Here is a 21,090-nt window from a genome sequence, read left to right on the forward strand (position 1 = left end):
CGAGCCACTCCTGGAATCATGACAAAGAATGTATAGTCCAAAACTTTGTAAAACAAAGACTTTCCACGTCTCGAAACTGTTTTGAGGCGAGTGCCCTCTGCAGCTCGGCCCTTCGGGAAAATACCACCATGTGGACCATTTTCCGCGTGCTAAAAATTCCTCTTTCCTCACCAATACTCTGTGTACGCCATGAAGATGTCTATTCTGAGTTGGGGAGGAAAGCGAATATGCCTCCAGCTTATAGACTCTCACAGGGACAGCCAGCCGGGACACGGCCCGAGGACGGGGTGCGTGTGAGCTCCCCGGGCCATGCCACTGACCAGGGAAGACGCCCCGAATGACACTCACACCAAGCTGGTACCACCAAACAGTGTTTCATAAAACAGGGCAAGTGCTCAGAAAATATTTTGGAAAAGAAAAAGGGAAAATGATGAAAGAAAGGGACAAGGGGCGGGGGAGGGAAGGAAATGGGAGGAATTTGCAGGAATCAGAGAAATAAAGGGGACAGGTAAAGCAAGTGGGGCGGTGTCCACCCCGGGGCAAGCAAGCAGGAAAGGCAGGAAGGGCATGGGCAAACCACGGACGGTCCCCGGCTCCCATGACCCACGGAAGGGTCCCCGGGTCCCGCCCTCCAGCGTGGGAGCTGCTTGTCAGTTGACGTTTCTGAGAGCTGCGCTGGCCGAGACCCGCTCTAGTGGGACGTGGAGGGCGCCGGGAGCCGACCTTACCTTGGCGGTGATCTGGAACTCCTCGTGCTCTTTCAGGAGCTCCTGGGTGTGCTGTATGCTCGACCCCGTGGAGGTGTGCGTGGACAGGTAGAACTCCCCGTTGTCATGGATCCACTCTAAGGCCTGAAGGGGAGGGAGGGATCGCTCAGCACCGGGCGACGGCGCAGCAGCCCACAGCCCTCGGTGTCCGGCCTGTGAGCACCAGCCAGGGCTGCGCGTGCCCCCGCCAGAACCCGGCTTCTGGAATCAGCATCATCCAGTTTTTTTAATTGACATATGAGAAAGCTGTATGGAGCATAACTACAACCGTAGGAACTGGATGGTTTAACTAAACAAGACAACGGAAGCAGACATGAATCCCAGCTTGCAGATGTCCAGTGTTAGGTGTTCCTGCCTCTTCTATGTCCAGTGTGCCCAGGTGTGACTACCGGCTTTGGGGGGCACCAGCAGAAGACCCATGAGCGTTGTACAGCAATCTGTCCCTGAGCAGAGGCCGGCGGGGAGTGGCTGAACCCTCCTGTTGCAGGACAGAAGGAGCCACACCTGATGGGGGGGCCAGGGGTGACCGCACCTGGACAGGTGGGCACCAGAGAGATGCAGATGGCAGCACAATGACTCACTTTAACTGGTATATTCTTTTATATTTTTAAATGGAAGCCCATTTTTTCTTCCATTTCCCTGTATCTGGAGTGAAATCATTCCTGTTTAATCAGAGACATCTAAGAAAGCAAAGCTAATAGAAATGCTAAGAAAGCATAAAAGGGAGCTTTTACATTTGCCTCTTGTAATTGCAGAGCTGTGATTTGCTGATCTTGGCACAGAAAAGTCACTGCCTACTAGATGTTTCACAGCATTTGTGGTGTTTGGGAGGAAAACTGAAACGGAAACCATGGCCCAGACCCCATCCCACCAGCCCTGGCCAGGACTGGCTCCGGTCAGCCCGCGCACGGCCGGCCCATCTGGGAAACGACGTTTGCCTGACACTGTCGAGGCAGGAAGCTGTCCATGGGCTCAGAGGCCCTGGTCTGTCCATCCGTGCGGTCACCCTGGACGCTGTGACACCGTCACCTTAGATTGGAGGTGCAGTGAGGCCACGCTGTGACAGGGGCATAATAGGTGGACAGCTGGGTTCAGAGGGCCAGGTCTGCCGAGGTCACCAAGGACTGAGGCACAGAAACGACCCTGTGCTCAGTGGCATGGAGGACGCCCTCCCTCCCGCGTGGCCCTGGCCTCTGACTTCTGGACAAACGGCTCACAGGTTCTTATGCTGCTGCCAGGGCTGAACAGCAAGGACAAGAACGCCAGTGTCCAGGTCAGAGGTCAGGGGTCTGCTCTAGACTGACCTGCCCCGACTAACCGCAGGGCAAAAACACCACACCCACTACTTCAGGTGGGGGACACTTCAAAAAGACAGTCTTGACGTCTCTGCTCTCGTCAAATGCATGATATTTTTTGACTCTACTGAATTATTAGAAATAACGTCACACCTGAGTTAATTTTAGCTCAATTTATCTAAGGAACAAAATTCCATCTTGAAAATATAAACACACACCCACCGCAGTTATTGATAAAGTGTGGACCCCAAATCCTCAGGGGTTTTGAGTCATGGCTAACATGGCATGGGGGGCAGAGGAGGAAAGCTGAGGGGTGTACTTGCCAGCCCCCAAGTCACTGGGTGACACATCTAACGAGCTAGGAAGGGGGGGGGGTTCCTTTGCACAACAAACTGCCAGTTGAAAGTGAAACTGTTTTGATGATTAGAAAATGGTTTTCCCAGGACTCCCTGGTGGTGCAGGGGTTAAAGACACAGCGCTGTCAAGCTACTGCCAGCTACTGCAGCATGAGTTCAATCCCTGGGCAGGGAACAGACCCACATGGCGCAGCAGACCTCTCCTGTCTCCCCGCTGTTCCCCTCAGCAGTGGATTTCAGTAGATCCACCTGTTCTGCTCTCCGCTCTGTCTCTGGTGAATCCTCTCACAGTCTCCCTGCCCTGCACCTCTGGCCTGCACCCCAGTTCTTGCATGTATAAATAAATAAATCTTTTTTAAAAAAGTGGTTTTCCCCCATGCTGGGGTGTCCCTGCCCATTGGCCAGGTGGCTGGGGCCTGCCAGGTGGTGGGGCCGGGGGTGGCAGTGGTCAGGGCTGGTGGTGGCTCACCTGCTTGGCGCTTCGCTCGAAGACCACATACTGCTGGCACTGGTCGAGCCGTCGCTTCCGCATGGTCCAGTAGTGCAACACCCTGTTCTCCCGCTGGAAGAGCTCGTTCAAGATGTCTGGGGGGAGACAGAGACCGCGTGGGTGCTGGTGACCGGGAGCCCCGCACTCCCCAGATGTCTGTGTTAAGGACGGTTTGAGGAAACACCTTTGCAAGGGTGAATGTTACCCGGGCACCTGCCCGCACGCCCAGCGCCCCGGGCAGGCAGCAGACCACGCGCTGCTCTGACCCCAAGTCACTGTCTGGGGGCTGAGCTCGCCAGCAACGCGGCCTCCAGCCTCAGGCTCCTGAAGGGAGGAGCGGCTGCGCCCCGCGCGGGCCACTCTGACCACAGCTGGGAAGCCTTCATCTTGGACGTTTTGTTCAAAACATTAAAACCTGCCTGAGAGAGTTTAGTGGAGAGGTCCAGAATGTGTGTAAAACGGAGCACTAACAGAAAAGAACGCTTTTAGGAAAATTAAACCAAGACTATAAACTCGCAGGCGACGCAAGGAACAAAGCCGAGAAGCACGAAGCCAGAAAGGCAAAACACCGGCTGACGTCAGAATTGAAAATGTCGTAACTGGACGGTCACCGGGCTGAGAACAGTCACAAGTGCAAAGGGGAACACTCCTCAGAAAAGTGGCACTGTGACCTCGTTTGCTTGCGAGTCAACAGAAAAAACACGAACAGAAAGGAGCAAGAAGCTCGCGGCGCTGAAAGCACAGCCGCCAACACCCAGGGGCAAGGCCGTCCTGCTTGTCCTGGGGGGGCAGATTGGGAAGGGGAGCAGGTGCCCGGGCCCAGCGCTGTGGGAGGCGGGAGGGGAAGGGCCCTGGCGCATCTCTGAACCGGGAGCTCCGTTCTCAGGCGTGCAGGGTGTACACAGACACACGCGCGCACACACACACACACACACACACGCCCAGCACCGGCCGTCCCAATGCGTCACGCCGGCAGCAGCACTCACTTTTCACTTGCTGCTCCGGGGCCTTGATGTGGGTCACCATGCCCGGCATGTTCACGCTGTTCCTGTGCAGGTACTTGAGGAAGACATCGGCGTTTCTCCTCGCGAGCGTGCAGGCCTGCGAACAACAGCGCCACGCGGTTCACTCGACGCCTACAAATGTGTTTCAAGCCACGAAGGTCCACCAACGTGGTCACCTGACACTGGCGCCTCTGGCCCAGCGCGGTGTGGACAGTACACAGGTTACATCCTGTTCTGCAGATGCTGGCAGCCATGCTGGGAGCTGCCCTGGGCAGAGGCCTGTGAGCCAGGGTCGGGGGGTGGCCAAGGGCCTGCAGTCAGAGAGGAAGGGGCTGAGCCCCCTCCATGGCTGGGCCTGGAGTAACCACATCCCCTGGCCCAAACCTGACGCAGCCCAGGAGCCAGAGCCCCAGGCCGGCATGCTGGGTTTCTGAAAGGGGCAGACAGGAGACACTTTCTGCTCTTAAGTCAGGTGCTCGTGTGCCCCTGCTGTGGGTCAGAGCAGTGTGGGGGGTGAGGGAGTGGAGGGGCGGCGGGGCCGGACTGGCCTGCGGTCCAGTGCCAGGCCCCGGTTGAGCCATCGTGTTCTACTATGTGGTGTTATTGTGGTAACAGCTCACTGGTACACGCTGAATAAGTAACCTCATTAATGCAGTTTAAAAAAAAAACAGGCATTTTCAGTAAGAGCAAAAGGGTATAAATAAAGGATAAAAATCTTTGATTATATTAAAATTGGAAATATCTTGCACATTTCCTGTCCTGGATCCGGGCTGTCTCCTCCTCGCGGTCAGTGGTATTTAGAGACCCCAATCCGGCACCGGATACACCCAACCAGGGGATTGGTCACTGTTTCCAGTCTTTTCAGCAGATGGAGCTCAGACACTTGCTTTTCTTTTTTCTTTTTTTTTTTTGGACAAAGAGAAAAGGACATCACGAGACTCTATGGATTAGTCTGAAATAAGCTGCCAGACCAAACAGCCAGGCTGTGTGCGGGGCTCCCAATACTGCCCAAGCTCGACATGAAAGCACAGGTGACTGTAAGCGACTGAAACACACCAAATATATTAAAATCCATGACAACAGTAAAAAGCCAAACTGGCTGTATGCAGAGATCGCTAGGGCAACAGCTCATTATTCTGATAACGAGCTGTTTTTATCCCGCTAGACTGGTAAACCAAGGGAAAGAAGGAAGCCTTTACTTGGCCTTTTGTGGACAAAATTCACTTTAGAGGAAGCAAAGAGCCGAGGAGGAGAAACTCGAGCTAATCAAGGCAGAGGAAAGGCAGAACGCACCATTTTACAGTTCCTAATGAAACCATCGCCACTGGCTACCAAAGCCAGTGGGCGCAAGGCTGACGGGAGAGGGCAGGGCTGACCCGGCTTGAAGCCCCGATGCAGCCTCACACCACAGAGCAGCAGCGATGCAGACTGACTCACCTCCTGCCTGGCGTGGTGAAGGGACACACGCAGCCCGTCCAGCAGATGTGCAGCACGTGTGTCCGCACACACTCTCAAACCCAAATGGGATCGACCACTCAGTCTAACGGGACTTGAGAGACCAGGGATGGGGTCACTACGCTCCATAGGATGCCGTTAGCAAAGTCCCGGGGGGGAATCCAGTGAGGATGAATCCTGTGTTTAGTAAGTAAGTGGTAGTGGAGGGAGGGTAGGTTTCGATTACAAGTGATTTACCAGTCAAACCAGTGTGGGCCTTACTGGGATCTCAGTTAAAAACTTATCAATATTTATGGGCTAGTCAGAGAAATCTGAACACACTGGATTTCAGATAAAGTAAGAGTTAATGTTAATAGTAAGACCTGGTTACGGTATTGGGGTTATGCTTCAGAAAACATAGAATTAACTGTTTAGATACAGAGCAAAGTATTTACAAATAAAGTGATGTACTCTCTAGACTGGAAAACAGCCCAGTGAGGTGGGCGTACACCTGTGTGGGTTATCACGGAAGCGCAGGAGCAGCACAGGTGGGCTCCTTATCCATTCTGTCTACTTCTGCCTTTATCGTTAAAGGCCCAAGATAAAATGTTAAAGACATACAGCCTACAAACACCACAGAATGCAGCTGAAGGAAGGAATCGGACAGGCTTGTAATTATCACTGTTTTCTAATTTGACCTATGTCTTTCTTAATTACATTAATTCACCGGCATTCGGTTTTGTTTTACCAGCCGGATTTCAGAGACAGACTCTGGGGAAGCCAGTGTTTCTCACTCAGATTTGCTCAAGAAAACCTCCGTGGTGGACGCTCAAAATAAGTCTGCCGAGAGCATCTCCAAAGAGTTACAATTTTTTCCCCAGATCACACAACAACTCTCTGTCAGGACTGACCATCACCTTCAGAAACGAGCAAAAGTATTAAAATGCAGGAAATGGTGTCAGGTCTCGGCACCAATGAGGGAAAACCAGCCCTAACAAAGCAACAACGGAAACTAGACAGCACACCCACGTCCAGCAGATTTGCCTGTCAATAAGCCTAAGCTCAGAAGGTCCCTGAGGGTCCAAGATGCAGCAGGGAAGCCCTGGACGGCCCAGGCCTCTACACGCTTGCTTTGGCTTTGAGCACTTGTTAAAGATTCAAATTGTTCCAAAGGACACTGGGGGCTTAGGAATGACTAGGGTATGTTCTAAAGCTGTCTCGTGGAATTCCTCCTTCAGAGCTCTTCAGACGTCCAGCCTGGCCCTTCCTGCTGGAGCACTAAGCCACAGGGGGCTTCGGCTCTGTCTACACCCGCTCCGTGTGCGCCGTCCGCTGCGGGCCTGACTCCACCCGAGACGGCGGCTTCCAGAGGAGAGCGCTGTGGGCCAGAGGCATGCTGGAGCCACCAGATCCCTCTCGGTCCTGAATCACCTGGTGCTGGGGCTTCCGTTCCCCCTTTATTCCACACAGATGTCTGCCCTTTCTCGGGGACATTGCGGGACAACGCAAAGCACAAATGAGCAAGATTTTAAGGTTTCCTTTGCTTGACTAACTCAATGCTCACGCCCCCTTCCCCCGGTGACAGAGCGAGAGCTCCGGGCGCAGGGTCCCGGGAGACGTGGCCCCACCAGGCCACGGGTGAGTCTGCTCCTGGCCCCCAGCCCGGGCCGGGCCCACCGCTGCGTGAGGCGCCAGCACCCGAGCGCGGCTCCTACCTTCAGGAAGGCCTCCTTCTGTTCCAGGTGCTTGCTGATCATGGGGGTGACGTGATCCGTCTCGGAATTGGGGCCCAGTTTGTCCGCCCCCCCACACCAGTCCTCTTCCCGCTTGTACTCCTGCTCCAGGCTCTCCAGGACGCTGCAGACCTGTGAGCAAGAGTCTCGACTCAGACACGGGCTCCTGAGCCCGGCTACGGGGGTGGGGGCGGCCAAGGACAAGGGCCCCCCAGAGCTCCCGGGCCGACCTGAAGACAAAGGCCACGGGGCCAGGGTAGAGGCCTCTTGGAACAGGAACGAAATAAAAGCCGTTTCCTGTCTCCCTCTGAGCTCCTTCAGACCATGTGCTTAAAAGAGGGGAGGGTGGTTCTCAGCAGCTCTCGGGGTTACCAGTCTTTACACCAAAGAGAAGCCGAGAGAGCCTGGGCTGGGGAAAGCTGCCTTTGGACAGGTCTGGGGGTGACGGATGGGCAAGTTCGTGGGGCCTGAGTCGTGCAAGGAAGCTAAGCTTAATGCAGAGGCCGGCAGCGCGGGGCCGGCCTGCCCACCTGCTCCGAGGTCTTGTAGAAGGCCACGGACGCATTCACCAGCTTCAGGCGGTCCTCCATCTTGAGCATGAGCTGCTGCCAGTGCGAGGCCACCTTCTCGGCGCAGTCCCGGATAGTGTCCATGTCGTAGTGGCTGGCCTGCAGCATGGCCTCCGCCTTCTGCTGCACCTGCAGGGCGCTCTGGTGGGTCTTCTGTGGGGGAAGCAGAGGGAGGGCGTGTCACAAGACCCACGGGAGGGCCCGGAGGCGCTGCAGCTTCGGCCCGGCCTGCATTTACAGAGGCCACCTCAGCTGGCGGGACCTTCTGGGAGCACAGCAGCTTAGCAAGGAAAGTTTTCATGCCTAGCAACTGTGCCTGTATTTAAATTACCTAATGAAGGATGAAATGCCTTCCAGAAGGGCCTTAGCAGTGGGGTTCTCAGCTAGAGAAACACCAGGAAAACCCTAACAACCGGTACGCTAAACAAGCTCTTGGAATGTTCCGAGTTTATTATTTCTATTGCTATTTCTTACAACAGTTGCTGGAAGCAAATGCACGGGAGAAAAGGAGGCAAAGTGAAGGCTTTTTATTTTCATTTTTACCGTAAACTTTGGACTCGAGTGAAAAGTTTTCGGGAACTATTGACTTAAAAAAGAAAAACAAGCTTTGTGAAAAGTGCAGGAGGCATGAACGGCATGCTCTGGGGGTGCACCCCTCAAAATGAGTCTATCAGATCCAGCCAGAATCCCTGCCGGGCCCCAACCAGGTGACCCCATGGGGGTGAGGGGTCCTGTCCTCTCCAGGAAGGACCCGAACGCTGTGCAGGGGAGCGGCTGGGGCACCAGGGTCTTTGCAGACATGGGATCTTTTCTGTGCTATTTTAAAAATGGCAAAATTTGACATTTCACCTGAAAAGGTGCCACAGACCCCACAGAACACAGAGTCAGTGCAGCCCCACCCTCAAGTGGACCCAGCGACCCACGGTGGGAACCTGGCTCCTGGCTGGCACACCCACCTCGATGGCGTGTTGGAACTGCTCGTGCTCCCGCTGCAGCTGCTCCGCCTCCTGCAGCGAGCTGGCCGTGATCAGCCCCGCATTCAGCATCGACTCCCCGTTGCGGATCCAGCCCAGCACCTGAAACACCACACAGGCACCTCCAAGCGGGGGCCTCTCCCAGCCCCCGGGGCCCAGTGTGGGGTCTGCCAGGCACCAGCACCTCTGTTTCCTTCAGTAGCATCTGCCCATAATGTGGCATTTTTTTTTAATGACTTCTGTTCTTTCCAGTTTAAATAGGAGCTGGAAAGTGGGAGGGTCCTGAGGACTGTTGTTATTAGTCCACAGGTTGAACTGGCTTGAGAACCACAATTAGAAAACCTACTATCTCCCAGAATCCCCTGGTAATCAAGAACAGTATTTTTTGTTCTTTTCTTGTGGGTGAACAGGCAAAACCAGCCAACTGCTCGGTAACAGGGCTACTTTATTTCGCTGACATAATTTCCAATTCAACATCCACATTAGATGGCGTGAACTCAGGTGTGCCTCGAGGCTCAGGAGCAGACTCTGGGGTCCTCAGCTCTGCACCAACAACAGGAGTCCACTCTGAAGTAGAAGGTGATTCTGGGGGTCCCTGTGGCAGAGCCCAAGCCTTCCCTACTCAATACCCATTTCCTCTTCTCGTTTACTCAGTAAACCGCAACATTTGGGGAGAATTTAAAACAGAACAGAACACCCCTCCGCCCAAGCACAGGTCAGTACAGGCGTGACACAGTTCCAGCCACGGCGCTCAAAGCTGAAGCCTCTGTGCAGGCATTACTGACACAGGCATCTCTCCTTACGCCCGCCCCTTCCGGCTGCCTGGAGCGTGGTGGTGACGCCTGGGGCTACGACTGCCATTAGGAACCACGCGGAAACTGAGACGAACATCAGCAGTCTGCCAACCCCGACTCCCCGGGGAAAACAACTTTCTAAGCCACTATTTTTAGGCACTGCCACTTACAGGCACATGCAATTCCCACTGATACATTGTTTTTCCTTTATTTCTCAGGTGTGTTGTCTAGTTACAGCGATACTTTATTAATTTGTCTTTAAAAGGGAGGTCACTGTACTTGATCTCATTGCATGGGAGACAGGAGGTGCTCTTTGCAAGACCTTGATCTGCTCGAAGGTGAATGCTGCTCACTCACACCCCAACCTGCTCAGGGCGAGGGGGGCACCTGCAGACCCTCCAAGCCAGCCCACACCTGTCACTCAGGGCATCCAGCAGGACCCCGTAGGCTGCGCTCTCAGCAACACTGTGTTCGTGCTGAGCACACGTCTGCACTGATCCCACGGGCGTTGGACCGAAAGCAACATCCCTCCCTAATGCTGTGTTTCTATTTTGCTGTGCTGTCTGGGATGTGGCCGCATGGTGGCCTGGTATCACAAGAACATTCCAGCCAGACACAGCCTGTGATCCCATCCAGACTGGGATCATTCCATTTGCCAGAAAAATCATAGTTATTGAGCCCGGGAATGAATGTACCCAGGGGTCAAGTGAGAGACTAGGGACAGGAAGACAAGCCCGGTCCAGGTCGGAGCGCACACACTGCAGACGTGGCTGTGCCAGGTGCGTGTTCTGAACCAGGTGTGTGTCCTGACCGGGGACGCGCTTCCCTGGCTTGCAGGTCCCAGTGACCAGGACAGCATTCTCATTTATTTTTTGTTATATTCTAAGGGGACGCTGGCTGGCATCGCTGCGTGAGAAAGACGAGGTTCACACCCACCCCACTCATGTCAGAGCACCAGCTCCCTTTACCCCTCACCGAGTCCTCCCCACCAGCATTCTGAAGCTCATCAGTGGCCCCTCCCCTGTGGCCCCAGGGGCCGCCTCCGGTACCTGCTTCACTTCGGCCTGCAGGTGGCGCAGCTGCACACACTGCTCCAGGTGCTTCCGATGCTGCTCCCCGGTCAAGTCCAGCTCCTGCTGTTTCTCGTGGAGAAATTCCAGCAAGTCCTGGACCCGAGTGGCCATGTCGACGTCCCTGTCACAGAGCAGCTCCACACCTGCGGACGTTGACGGAGACTCTGGGATTCAACTGGCATGCCAACCTTGCGCTCCTAAGAGGAGCCTGCTTTCGCTCTGCCTGTGCGAACCCCTGCCCGGCCGGGGCCAAGCCCGAGGGTGCGGCCAGCAGAGCAGTATCCACAACAGCCCTTGAGCGCGGGGGACCAGAGAATGTCAGTTGGGCTCAGAAGCCAAATATAACGCACTGCTAGTCACAGACAACATCCCCGTCACTCCACCCACAATGATGAAACTGCTGCATCCTTTACAAGGAATGAACTTCAGTCTGCCGTGCTGTCATCCTCCGTACCCCCAGCTTATGCCCTAGGAGGCCTTTCACTTGCGTGAAATGAGTAATCTGTGTGCAGGTGGTTGCTAAGTGCGTCTCTAACACGGCAGGGTTCTCACGCCCTCCGTGGGCCCACAGCGACATCTGCTGGCCAAACACACTAAGACGGCGCGGGCAGGCACATTACAATACCAAACGTGCTCACGTTACGTGACCAGGTAAGGGGAAATAGACAGCAAAACGTCTCCTTAGGAAGAGCGGCTTCTCTCGACCTGTGCCCCAGGGCTGGTGAGCTCTGTGGCGAGCTCTGTGGCGCGCACCCCACCCTGGGGGTCGGGCAGAGCCCACCGAGCGCAGGCGCGTCTTACCGGAGGCCTGCACCTCGTTGACATATTGCAGCAGGTCTTGCCCTTGGTGGATGACGTCGAAGGTCAGGTTGTTCATGGTCAGGGCCTTGTCCGCGTGGTGCTGCAGGCGCTGCTCAGCGATGGTGAGATCCTCCGTGTCAAAGTCGTTCATCTGCTGAGAGAGCTCGTCGTTCCAGGACTCCAGGTCCGAGATGATCTGGCGGGAGAGCGTCTGCTTGGGACCAGGCTCGCTGCCTCAGTGTCCTCCAGACATGTCACCGAGCCCGGTAAGGAAGAGGCGAGCAGGACGCTGCCCCCAGAGGGGCCTCTGCTGGCCCAAGTCGGGACCCCCAGACATTAAAAAGCTGAAGTGGCCACAGCTGAGTAAGATATATTGAAAATAGAAACATCCACTAATCCAGAAATGAAGTGAAAAACTCTGGTTCCTATTCAAAATCAACAAGGAGCTAATCTTTATTCTAAACATTGTCAAATAAAGGAGAAAATTATCTAAGCGTACAATGAGGGTGGAAAGTTCTTCCTTGTAGATAAATCTAACAATGTTCAAACAATAGGAAAATTAGAAATTATTTCTGATGCTCCATGAAACTGCAGGCCACAGCCACCCGTGCCTGATCTGTCGTCCTGAGAATGTTCCGGACACTCACTGTGGGGAGGACCATGCTCCACCACCGGACACAGACCAACTTGCGCCCCTGAAACCGCGGGCGGCCAAAACGTGCCTGCACAAAAATGGGACCTGAGCCTGGCCAGGTCCTCACTGCCCGCTTCTAAGGTTATAGGAAGCTCCAGGGGAAGGAAAAGAGCAAGGCGGCCAGAGGGAGTCAGTGAGCAGAGCAGACGGGGGCCTGGCTTCTTTGGCGATGGACACGGTCATCTCAACAAATCATGGCCGGAAGGAGAAGGGCGGACGAGAGACTTCTAGGTTAAAGACTGGGACTGGCTGTCCTGCGAGTGTAGACCCCAAGTGCGTCTGGACGGGGCTGGACAGAACTGGGTGGGAGGAGGGAGTCAGGAAGGGCTGTTGAGCTGGGAGGTGAACATTCTCATATTTTAAAGAGTCTCTAGGGGTCTCCCTGGTGGCACAAGGGGTTAAGCTCTGCACTATGAAGCAATCTGTGGCCTCTGCAGCACGAGTTTGATCCCCAGCCAGGGAGCAACGCACTTGGCACAGCAGATCTCTCCTGTCTCCCAGCTGCTCCCCTCAGCAGTGTATTTCAGTCAGTCTGCCTCTTCTGTTCCCCACTCTGTCTCTGGTGAATCCTCTCACCCTCTGCATCTCTGGCCTCTACCCCAGCTCTTGTGTGCATAAATAAATCTTTTCTTAAAAAAAAAAAAGTCTCAGGAGCATCTTTAGGGGTGAAGGACAGGCTGACAAGGATGTTCTCTAAAATACTACAACACAACAATCACCCAAGAAGGGGCGGCTGGAGCAAAGGGAAACAAACCCTTGCTGAATGTGGGGTCAGGAGCATGAGCATTCATTGGGCAGCTGGTGCCACTGCCACACAGGCTTGAAAACCTGCATAATAAATGTCTTAAAAATGAAGACTAAAAATTATAAAACCTAGGAAGGAGGGAAGACCACCTTGTGAAAGGGTCTGACAGCAAACCCTCAGTGGAGTGACATTTCCTCTGGCTCCTGATGGGCCCTGACCGTGTCCCCGGGAGCAATGACCAAATCCATAGGAAAACTGAGAAAGTGACTGTTCACAGAACCCAGAGAGGGGGTGGGAGTTAGCACAAAATGGCAGGTCCCCCAAATGCCAGCTGGACAAGCCTTCCCGGCTGCTTCTAATACTGTGCTCTGCGTGCAACGTGTTCTATCATTTATTAAATGATGCTCGTTTAGAAGTAATAGATTTGGTAAGTGCCAAGTCAGACCTAAACCAAAAGTTACTGGGAAGAAACATTTTCAAAAAGGAACAAAAATTGGGCCTCCCCGGTGGCGCAGCGGTAGAGCGCTGGGTTGCGAACCTGCCCGCGGCCTCTGCGGCGCCGGTTCAATCCCCGGCTGCTCCCCGGCCACCAGAGGAGGGTCCCACATGGCGCGCAGACCTCTCCTGTCGCCCGCTGCTCCCCTCAGCAGTGTACTTCGGTCCTTCTGCCTGCTCTGCTCCCCGCTCTGGCTCTGGTGAATTCTCTCACCCTCCCGCGCTTCTGACTGTACCCAGTGCATGTATAAACAAAACAAACAAACAAGCAAACAAATAAATAAAGAAAAACATGCCTCTATTAAAAAAAAAAAAAAAAAAAAAAAAAAGGAACAAAAATTTACCAGAACTTTAATTTTTAATTTTAACTTTAAACTTTAATTTTCTATGGGGAAGTTTCCTCCCTAATCTTTGGTCTGTTCGTTCTCTGACACTGAGGGAGAAAAGATTTTATTTAGGTGTGGGTGAGAAGGAGACTGGGTCCATCAGGCTCCCAACCCCAAAGGGACGGATAACAGGGCGCTGAGCCCACACGCAGCATCTGAGCCGCTCGCTGCGCAGAAGGGAGCCTGGCCCTGGCCGCGACCCAGGAGCAGCAGGAAAGGTCCTGCCCAGGCTGGCATGCCAGCCTGGTAACCACACAAGCGAAAACAAGAAATCTGGGGCAGAAACAAAGCTCAAGAAGTGGAAGTCACTTGTGAATATTGACTCTGGAAAGATCACTTTGAAACCATTTCTTTTTCAAATGTGCTCAGGACTTTTTAAAGTCCAGTGTTCCCTTCCTAATGTCCGTATTATTGAGACTGTTCTGCACAAGGGAACGGGCACAGGACATGGACCCATGATGCTGCTGTTCTTTTTAGACTAACAGAGCAGGTTCCAGTTGGACTATCTGGAGGCGGGAATGGTGAGATGCCACCTCACGAGGGACCCCTGCCAAGCCACAAACGGTGGGGGGGGGGGGGCACAGCAGCTGGTGGGGCCTGCACCCCTGGCCCGGGGCACCAGTCCATGCCTCCTGGTGGGCCCATCCGCTGAGGCCGGCTGTCCTGAGTCGGGGCCACAGGCAGGCTTGGCTCAGAGCACCTGAGCACGCTTCACCAGGCAGCAGGTACAGACCTGACTCCTTACTTGTTACTAACCAGCAAGGAGGAGGAGAATAGCCACGAAGGTCTTTTCTGAAGCACTGATGGAGGTTCAGGCAAGTGGTCAAAGGCCCTGAGAGGCCCCTACCCCCACAGCCCATGGCCACAGGGCTTCAGCCTGCGCACCAGCCCTCAGGAGAGGCGCCCGACCCTGGCCTGTCCCACCCACAGAGCTGGGCTAGGGCCCTGCATCCATGTGGGAGGCCCGCGGGCCCCAGGAGGCCGAGCTCCCGGCTGAGGGGTGCTGGCTCCCGAGTCACGTTTCACAGACGCAGTCGGCTCCGCCCATTACCCTGGCTTCTGCCTGCACTTCATCAGGCTCAAAAAAGGAAAACTTTCCTGTTTAGGAACCAACCCTTTTTGTTGAAGGAAAATAAAAAGAAATCTTTGTCCTATTCACATATGCACTTGTACAAAAGTCAATTTTTAGGTAAGAATTACAGCTCATCTGAGAACATTTCTGTGGGGGAAATGAAACTGGGTTTTCTAGCGCCTAAAATGGTATAACCACGGCGCAAGCTTATTCTCATTGTTGGAGGGAGAACAGGGGACAGGGGTGAGGGAGAGACAGAGAGGAGAGGGGCGGAGGAGCGGGCTCGGGGAGGGGTCAGGGAGAGGGAGGAGGGAGCACCAATGCCTTGAGCCTGGGCTTCAAGATGGGGAACCTGCACGGAGGGTCTGGGCCTCAGCGGCTCGGCCTGGCCCCACTCTCCTGCCAGTGCCTTATCACCTCCGCCTCCGAGGAGAGCCAGACCCAGGGACGAGCTGGGGAGACCCCGGGCGCCGGGCGCAGGGAGGACGCAGGCAGCGCTGGGGCGGCACTCACATCGATGGCGTCCCTCTCGAAGATGCGCAGCTGCAGGAAGAGATCCAGCTTGATCTTGCGCTCCTGGAAGAGCTCCTCCATCTGCGCCTGCGCCTCGTCCAGCTGCTGCAGCACTGTCTCGATGTGGCTGATGGAGCTGTTGTGTGGGGTCTTGTTGCTGGAGATGGCCGAGTCCCTGCAGACGCAGCTGGGGGTCAGCACACCCGCCCCACCCGACACCCGCTTCCTCCGGGTCAGCTCCCGAGCCGAGGCCGGGCAGGAGGTCAGGTCATGTCCCTGCCTGTGACGAGGAGTCTGGTCACTACAGAAACCACCTCACTGGCATCGATTTTGGCCACTTTTCTGCTCACACGGAACAGTTACGCCCATTTAGCACCAACAGCAGTCACAGTGGAACCGCGATCAGCCAGATTTTAATTAAGCCATTTCTGGGGAACCTCCGCTTGCAGCAGCAACCTCCAAGGGGGTCCTCAGGACCAAGGGGATGCGCTGTCCGGAGTGGCACCTCGGGGGGAGCCTACATACAGAAACGTCCTGGTGCCCCAAAGAAAGAAACTGCCCCCAGTACCCTGGCCCTGGTGGCCTCCAGCCTCCCCAACATGGAGGCAGAACCCCCAGGCCTGGCCTGACCCGGCCTGGACTCTGATGAGGGGAAGGATGTCCCCCACGCGGGCCAGAGACCCCATTTGGGGAGGCCTCACTGAACCTGGCTCATGATGTGTCGGGGCTACTAAGAGGGCACAGAGTGGAAGCCGAACCCCGGGAGGGCTGACGAGGCAAAGCTGGAATGGGGGCTCCGAGAGCCTACAGGAAAGTGCGAGGAAGGAAAAAGGAGCGCGGGAAGCAGTCACCGTCCTCGGCGTGGAGGTGTCATCTGTGCTCACCCACGGGTGGGGAAGGTGGCTGATGCTCAAGAACGAAGCAGGGTGGGAGATAAGGGGGTGCTGGGGGACCCACCTCAGCTGCTGGATGAGGTCCTCGCCCTCCTTGATCACGTTCACGGTCACCTGCAGGGTGGTCTGCTGCTGCTGGCCGAAGCGCTTGATGAGGTCCTGCACGGCCTCCACCGACTCGGCGTACACGTCGTCCAGCAGCTCCTTCTGCAGCTCCTCCAGCCACGTCCAGAGCTGGGGGGAGAGCACAGTGAGTGCCCCGCCAGGCCTGGCACGCCCTGAAAGGGAAGGGGCCGGCGCCGGGGAGCACACAGGCAGGCAGGGCGGCAGGGGACCGTCACAGGACAAAGGAGGGAAGGGGAGCCGCCCCCCCACCCCCAGTCTTCCCGGCTCAGTCCAAGTGCAGCAGAACCAAGAAAAGGCCCAGTGGACTGCCGGACACCTGCCAAGGGTTGCTGGCCACGGTCACGAGCTCCGCTGCTGCTCAGCCAGTGGGAGCTGTGCTTTATTTTTTGCAAGGGTGTCACAACTATTGGGCCACTGCTCAGATGTGGGGGCTCCACACCCCTCAGGACAGAAGGAAGCATGTCAATTCACCAGCATGCCCAGAAGATAACTGACCCCGGGCCCAGATCCCTGACGCCCAGGGTGTGTACCCCGAAAATACGTCCACAACTTGAGAAACGTCACCTCAGGCTGGGGCAGTACAGACAAGATAGAACAGGAGCAATGGAGCTGCTTCAGGTCTGGGGGGCAGGGGGATGAGGCTGGCGCTGCAGAGCTCTCTCTGCCCCGTGCCCGAAGCCCACCCGCTCCACAGCTGACAAGACAGCTCTCGATGCGGAGCAGGTCCTGGCCTGGAAGCGGTGGGGGTGTGCTGGGGAGGGAAACCTCCCCCCTGCACCTGACCACGTCCACAGCAGCGGGGAGGAGGGGCGCCCAGGGTGGGGCCCAGCAGGGCCCGGCACTGCCCGGCCAGCAGGCCTTCACAGCCAACTCGGCAGCGCCACCTTCACAATAAACCGTGTTTGTAGGGGCTCTTCCCTCGCAGCCAAGCTCTTGCGAGATGCACTGACATGGCCCCCATGTGCAGATTTCAAGTGTACAACCGGCTACACTGTGACATGTTTCCACCCATGAAAAGATCCTGCTATCAAAACAGCAGAAGGCTCTACCGCCCCGACATCCAAGGCCGTCCCCCTCTGTCCCTCCCCACACAGCAAAGCGCACTTTCAGCCACCAGAGACACCTGCACATTGTCTAAAAACGGGGTAGGGCCTCCCTGGTGGCGCAAGAGGTTAAGCACAGCACAGTGAAGCTATCGGCAGCCTCTGCAGCACGAGTTCAATCCCCAGCGGGCCACGGAGATACCCACATGGCGCAGCAGACCTCTCCTGACTCGCCTGCTGCTCCCCTCAGCAGTGTGTTTCAGTTAATCTGCCTGTTCTGTTCCCCACTCTGTTTCTGGTGAATCCTCTCACCCCCACATCTCTGACCTGTACCCCAGCTCTGGTATGCATAAGTCAATAAATCTTTTAAAAAAACTGGGGGGGGGGAAATTACGTAGATTTATATACGATTTTATATAAAAATCTTCATTTTGGGGATCTGGCTTCTTCAGCAGTTATTTGGGGTCTCGCACACTGTCCGGTTTTTATCATGTGCATCAGAGTGTGTATAAGAGTTTTTAGCGAGTGTCACCCCTTCACTGGATGCTGGGACTCCTGGGCGCTGGCACACTGCACCATTAGACACAGCTACGGGGTTGTCTGTGCTGTGGAGCTGGACGGGGCACGGCTGGGCAGGCAGAGTCGCCGGCACCGCTTCCCTGTCCCCGCGGTGGGGAGGTGGGCCTGTCCGCCATGTCCTGCCGCTCTGGATGTAGCCGGGCTCTCCATTTCAGGCCCTGGGAGTGAGAGCATCTTGCTGTGGCTGTAATTAGAGACCCCTGTGACCAACGTCTGCACAATCCAAGCTCACCTGCCAAGACTTCTTTAGTTGTTCTTGTCAGAACAAGTATTTTGAATGAACAGGCCAATTTAAAAATTAGGGAGGGTGGGCAAAGGAGGTATTTTTCAGTCAAGGTGTGTGGGATCCTGGGGGTTCATTCAGTTGAACAGGTTACAGGAGAGGTTACTTGTCTCAGCTCACTCAGCCACACCTATGTCAGAAGGGGCTGTAGGGGCTGGCTCACCTCTCTGATGCTGCTGACCAGGTCCCAGGGCCCCGAGATGAAGCATCCTGCACCCACAGGCGGGCAAGCCCCCCGGCACCTAGCTCGGGACGCAGCCCACCGTGTCCTCTGTGGATGTCCCTGCGGGCAAGGCCCATTATCAATGTGCCGAATATGGCCCCGGGCCTGCCCATCCAGGAGGGTCCATCATGGATAAGATGCTCTTGGGCTTTGGTTTGGTTTTTTTTTTCTCTAACTTTCATGAACGAGGGAGCTGCTTCTGCAGACAATGGAAGGATGAGAGCTCCCAGGAAACGCTGCGCCTGGGTGGCTGCGTCATGGCGGGGCGTGCACAGGCCGAGGCCACCTCAGCTCTAAGCAGCCTTCCTGCCCGCGGCCTCTGGGGCTGCAGGGGTGCGGCAGCAGCACTCCTCAGGTGTCCCACACCCCTCGTGGCCCCTTCTGTGGCGTGACGCCGAGGCAGCGCAGGGCAAAGCGCCCGGGGCCCTCAGCAGAGTAAAGGAGGGGTGTGTTACACTCTTGCTTTGTTTCAATACAGATGATATTTTTACGGAAAGAAAACAAAAGCCTAGGGCTATATTTTTGGATCTTCCCACCTCTGGGGATAAAACACTTTTTCTTTTTTTTTTTAAACACCAGGTGCCGGGCCTCCCCAGGTGGCACAGGTAGCTGAGCAACACGCTGTGAAGCTGTCCGCAGCCTCTGCAGCGCCAGCTCGATCCTGGCTGGTGGGCGAGGGTCCCACATGGCAAGGCAGACCTCGCCTGTGTCCCCCGCTGCTCCCCTCAGCAGTGTATTTCATCAGTCTGCCTGTTCTGTTCCCCACTCTGTCTCTGGTGGATCCTCTCACCTTCCCGTGCATCTGGCCTGCACCCTGGTTCTTGTATGCATAAATAAATAAATCTTAAAAAAAAAAACAAAAACTCAGGTCTTACGCATCTTCGTATTAAAACATTTTTAAAAGATTAAAAAATAATAAAAATAAAATAAACACCAGGAGCCAGTGGCTGGTGGCCACGCAGTGGCTCATGTGTTCTGCTATCAGCTAAGTCCAGTGACGAGTGCACAGAGTTCAGCTAAGGAACTAGCGCTAAAATACTGTGGAAATCAGCTCGCAAACAGTGACCCTCACCTCCTCAAATATTACGCCCTGGATCTCAAGTTCTCCGCTGTCAAACTGAATCAAAGCGATCCTGGACCTCCATGACGCTGGAAGTGAGAGACCCCTCACCGTGTTAGCATGCAAGTGTGAAGTGGCAGGGAAACAGGAAGGTTTCCTTCAGCACATGCGTCACCAAGCCGTGACAGGCATTCGTGCCAGGGAAACGGAAATGTGACTTCACGCCCACACCTGTGCATAAACGTCCACAGCTCTCCCGGGTGCGACAGCCCCAAACAGAACAGGGCCCCAAGGTCCGGGCTCAGGTGAGTGGTCAGACTCGATGTTTCACACCACGAGATACGAGTCAGCAATAAAGAAGAAAAAGCCCCTCCCTACCCCACCCCATCGCCATCCCCCCCCACACACACACACAACCACACACCCAGGTCTCAAGGGAATTAGTTAAAAGAAAAAAAAAAAAAAAGGCCAGTCTCAGAAAGTTACCTGTTACATGGTTCTATGCCAGTAACATTTCTTGAATAACAGTATTAGTATTTGCCAGGCGTGAGAGAGGGTGTAGGGCTGGGGGCGGGTATAGGGAGGCAGCAGCCCTCCAAGATGGGCTGTGATGGGCGATTCTGTATGCTCAAAGTGGTTATATAAGTGTGCACAGAAAAAAACACACAGAACACCCCCCCACACACACTCTCTTGTTCATGGAGACCTGGGGCAACTGGAGTAAGCAACGGGGGGTTACACAAGTTGCCACATCTAGGGGAGGCTGGGTGAAGCATCACAACCTTGTCTGTTTTTGTTCAACTTCCTGGGAATTTATAATCATCTCAAAATAATAAATTAAAAACACAAAGCTGGGGGCTATGTTCACAGGTGTGTATGTGGGTGGAGAAAGGAAACAAGCAAATTATCTTAGAGACCTTAGTAGATGCGTCATCAGCAAAAACACTGCTAAGGGGGCCTCCCTGGTGGCCTAAGGGTTGAGTCTCAGCGCTACCACCACTGTGGCCTGAGTTCAATCCCCGGCCAGGGAGCTGACCTCTCCTGTCTCGTCCCACTGCTGCCCTCAGCAGTGTATCTCAGTAGATCCACCTGTTGTGCTCCCCACTCTGTCTCTGGTGAATCCTCTCCCACACCTCTGGCCTGTACCCCAGTTCTTCTACAAAATAAATATTAAAACAACAACACTGCTCAGGAGGCCAAAATAAAAGGCTTGAAAGTTGGGAAGCAAACTGTAGAGAGCTCTGCCGAGAAGACGCAGGGTCCGGAGGAGTCGGATGTTCAGGTGGGGCTCATGGAGAAGTGCCGTGCACTGTCCCCTGCACAGCCACGTCCTCTCTGGGCAGCTGGGCATCTGGACAGGTTCTGCCTATAAGGCCCCATCAGGGCAGCCACTCTGCTCAGAGGCCAAGACCTCTCAGTCCAGAATCAGCTCATCCAGATGCCTCAAGGGTTCCCCAGCTCCTGGAGAGAGATGGGAGGCCTGGCTCTGCCGGCAGAGGCTGCTGCAGAGAGCAGTGAGGGCGACGATCCTGCTGGAGAGACTCAGGAGCCCTGGACAGGCAGCTGGCCCGGCGCTCCTGCTTCCTAGTAACTGACCCTCCTCTGGCCACAGCCCAGCCCACCAGGATCCCCCTCCATCCCGGCGGGGTGGGCGCTGGCCCTAGCATAAAGCAGAAAGGCTGCTGCTT

General features: G+C 55.2%; 1 protein-coding gene across 1 annotated transcript in view; it reads right to left on the bottom strand.

Annotated features, from left to right (window-relative positions):
- The window catches only part of TRIO (trio Rho guanine nucleotide exchange factor), a 245,181-nt gene that overhangs the window by 93,222 nt on the left and 130,869 nt on the right, over positions 1–21,090 (bottom strand). Inside the window, exons 12-21 of the mRNA XM_037529214.2 lie at positions 16,153–16,322; positions 15,196–15,370; positions 11,291–11,486; positions 10,466–10,632; positions 8,605–8,724; positions 7,610–7,801; positions 7,062–7,211; positions 3,895–4,009; positions 2,888–3,003; positions 729–851 (exon numbers count right to left, since the gene is read on the bottom strand). Coding sequence (XP_037385111.1) covers positions 729–851; positions 2,888–3,003; positions 3,895–4,009; positions 7,062–7,211; positions 7,610–7,801; positions 8,605–8,724; positions 10,466–10,632; positions 11,291–11,486; positions 15,196–15,370; positions 16,153–16,322 — 1,524 coding nt within the window. The remainder of the gene's footprint in view (positions 1–728; positions 852–2,887; positions 3,004–3,894; positions 4,010–7,061; positions 7,212–7,609; positions 7,802–8,604; positions 8,725–10,465; positions 10,633–11,290; positions 11,487–15,195; positions 15,371–16,152; positions 16,323–21,090) is intronic.

This window comes from Talpa occidentalis, unplaced genomic scaffold, assembly GCF_014898055.3.
Source record: "Talpa occidentalis isolate TD23 unplaced genomic scaffold, MPIMG_talOcc4v2.1 talOcc4.6, whole genome shotgun sequence".
Lineage (NCBI taxonomy): Eukaryota > Metazoa > Chordata > Mammalia > Eulipotyphla > Talpidae > Talpa > Talpa occidentalis.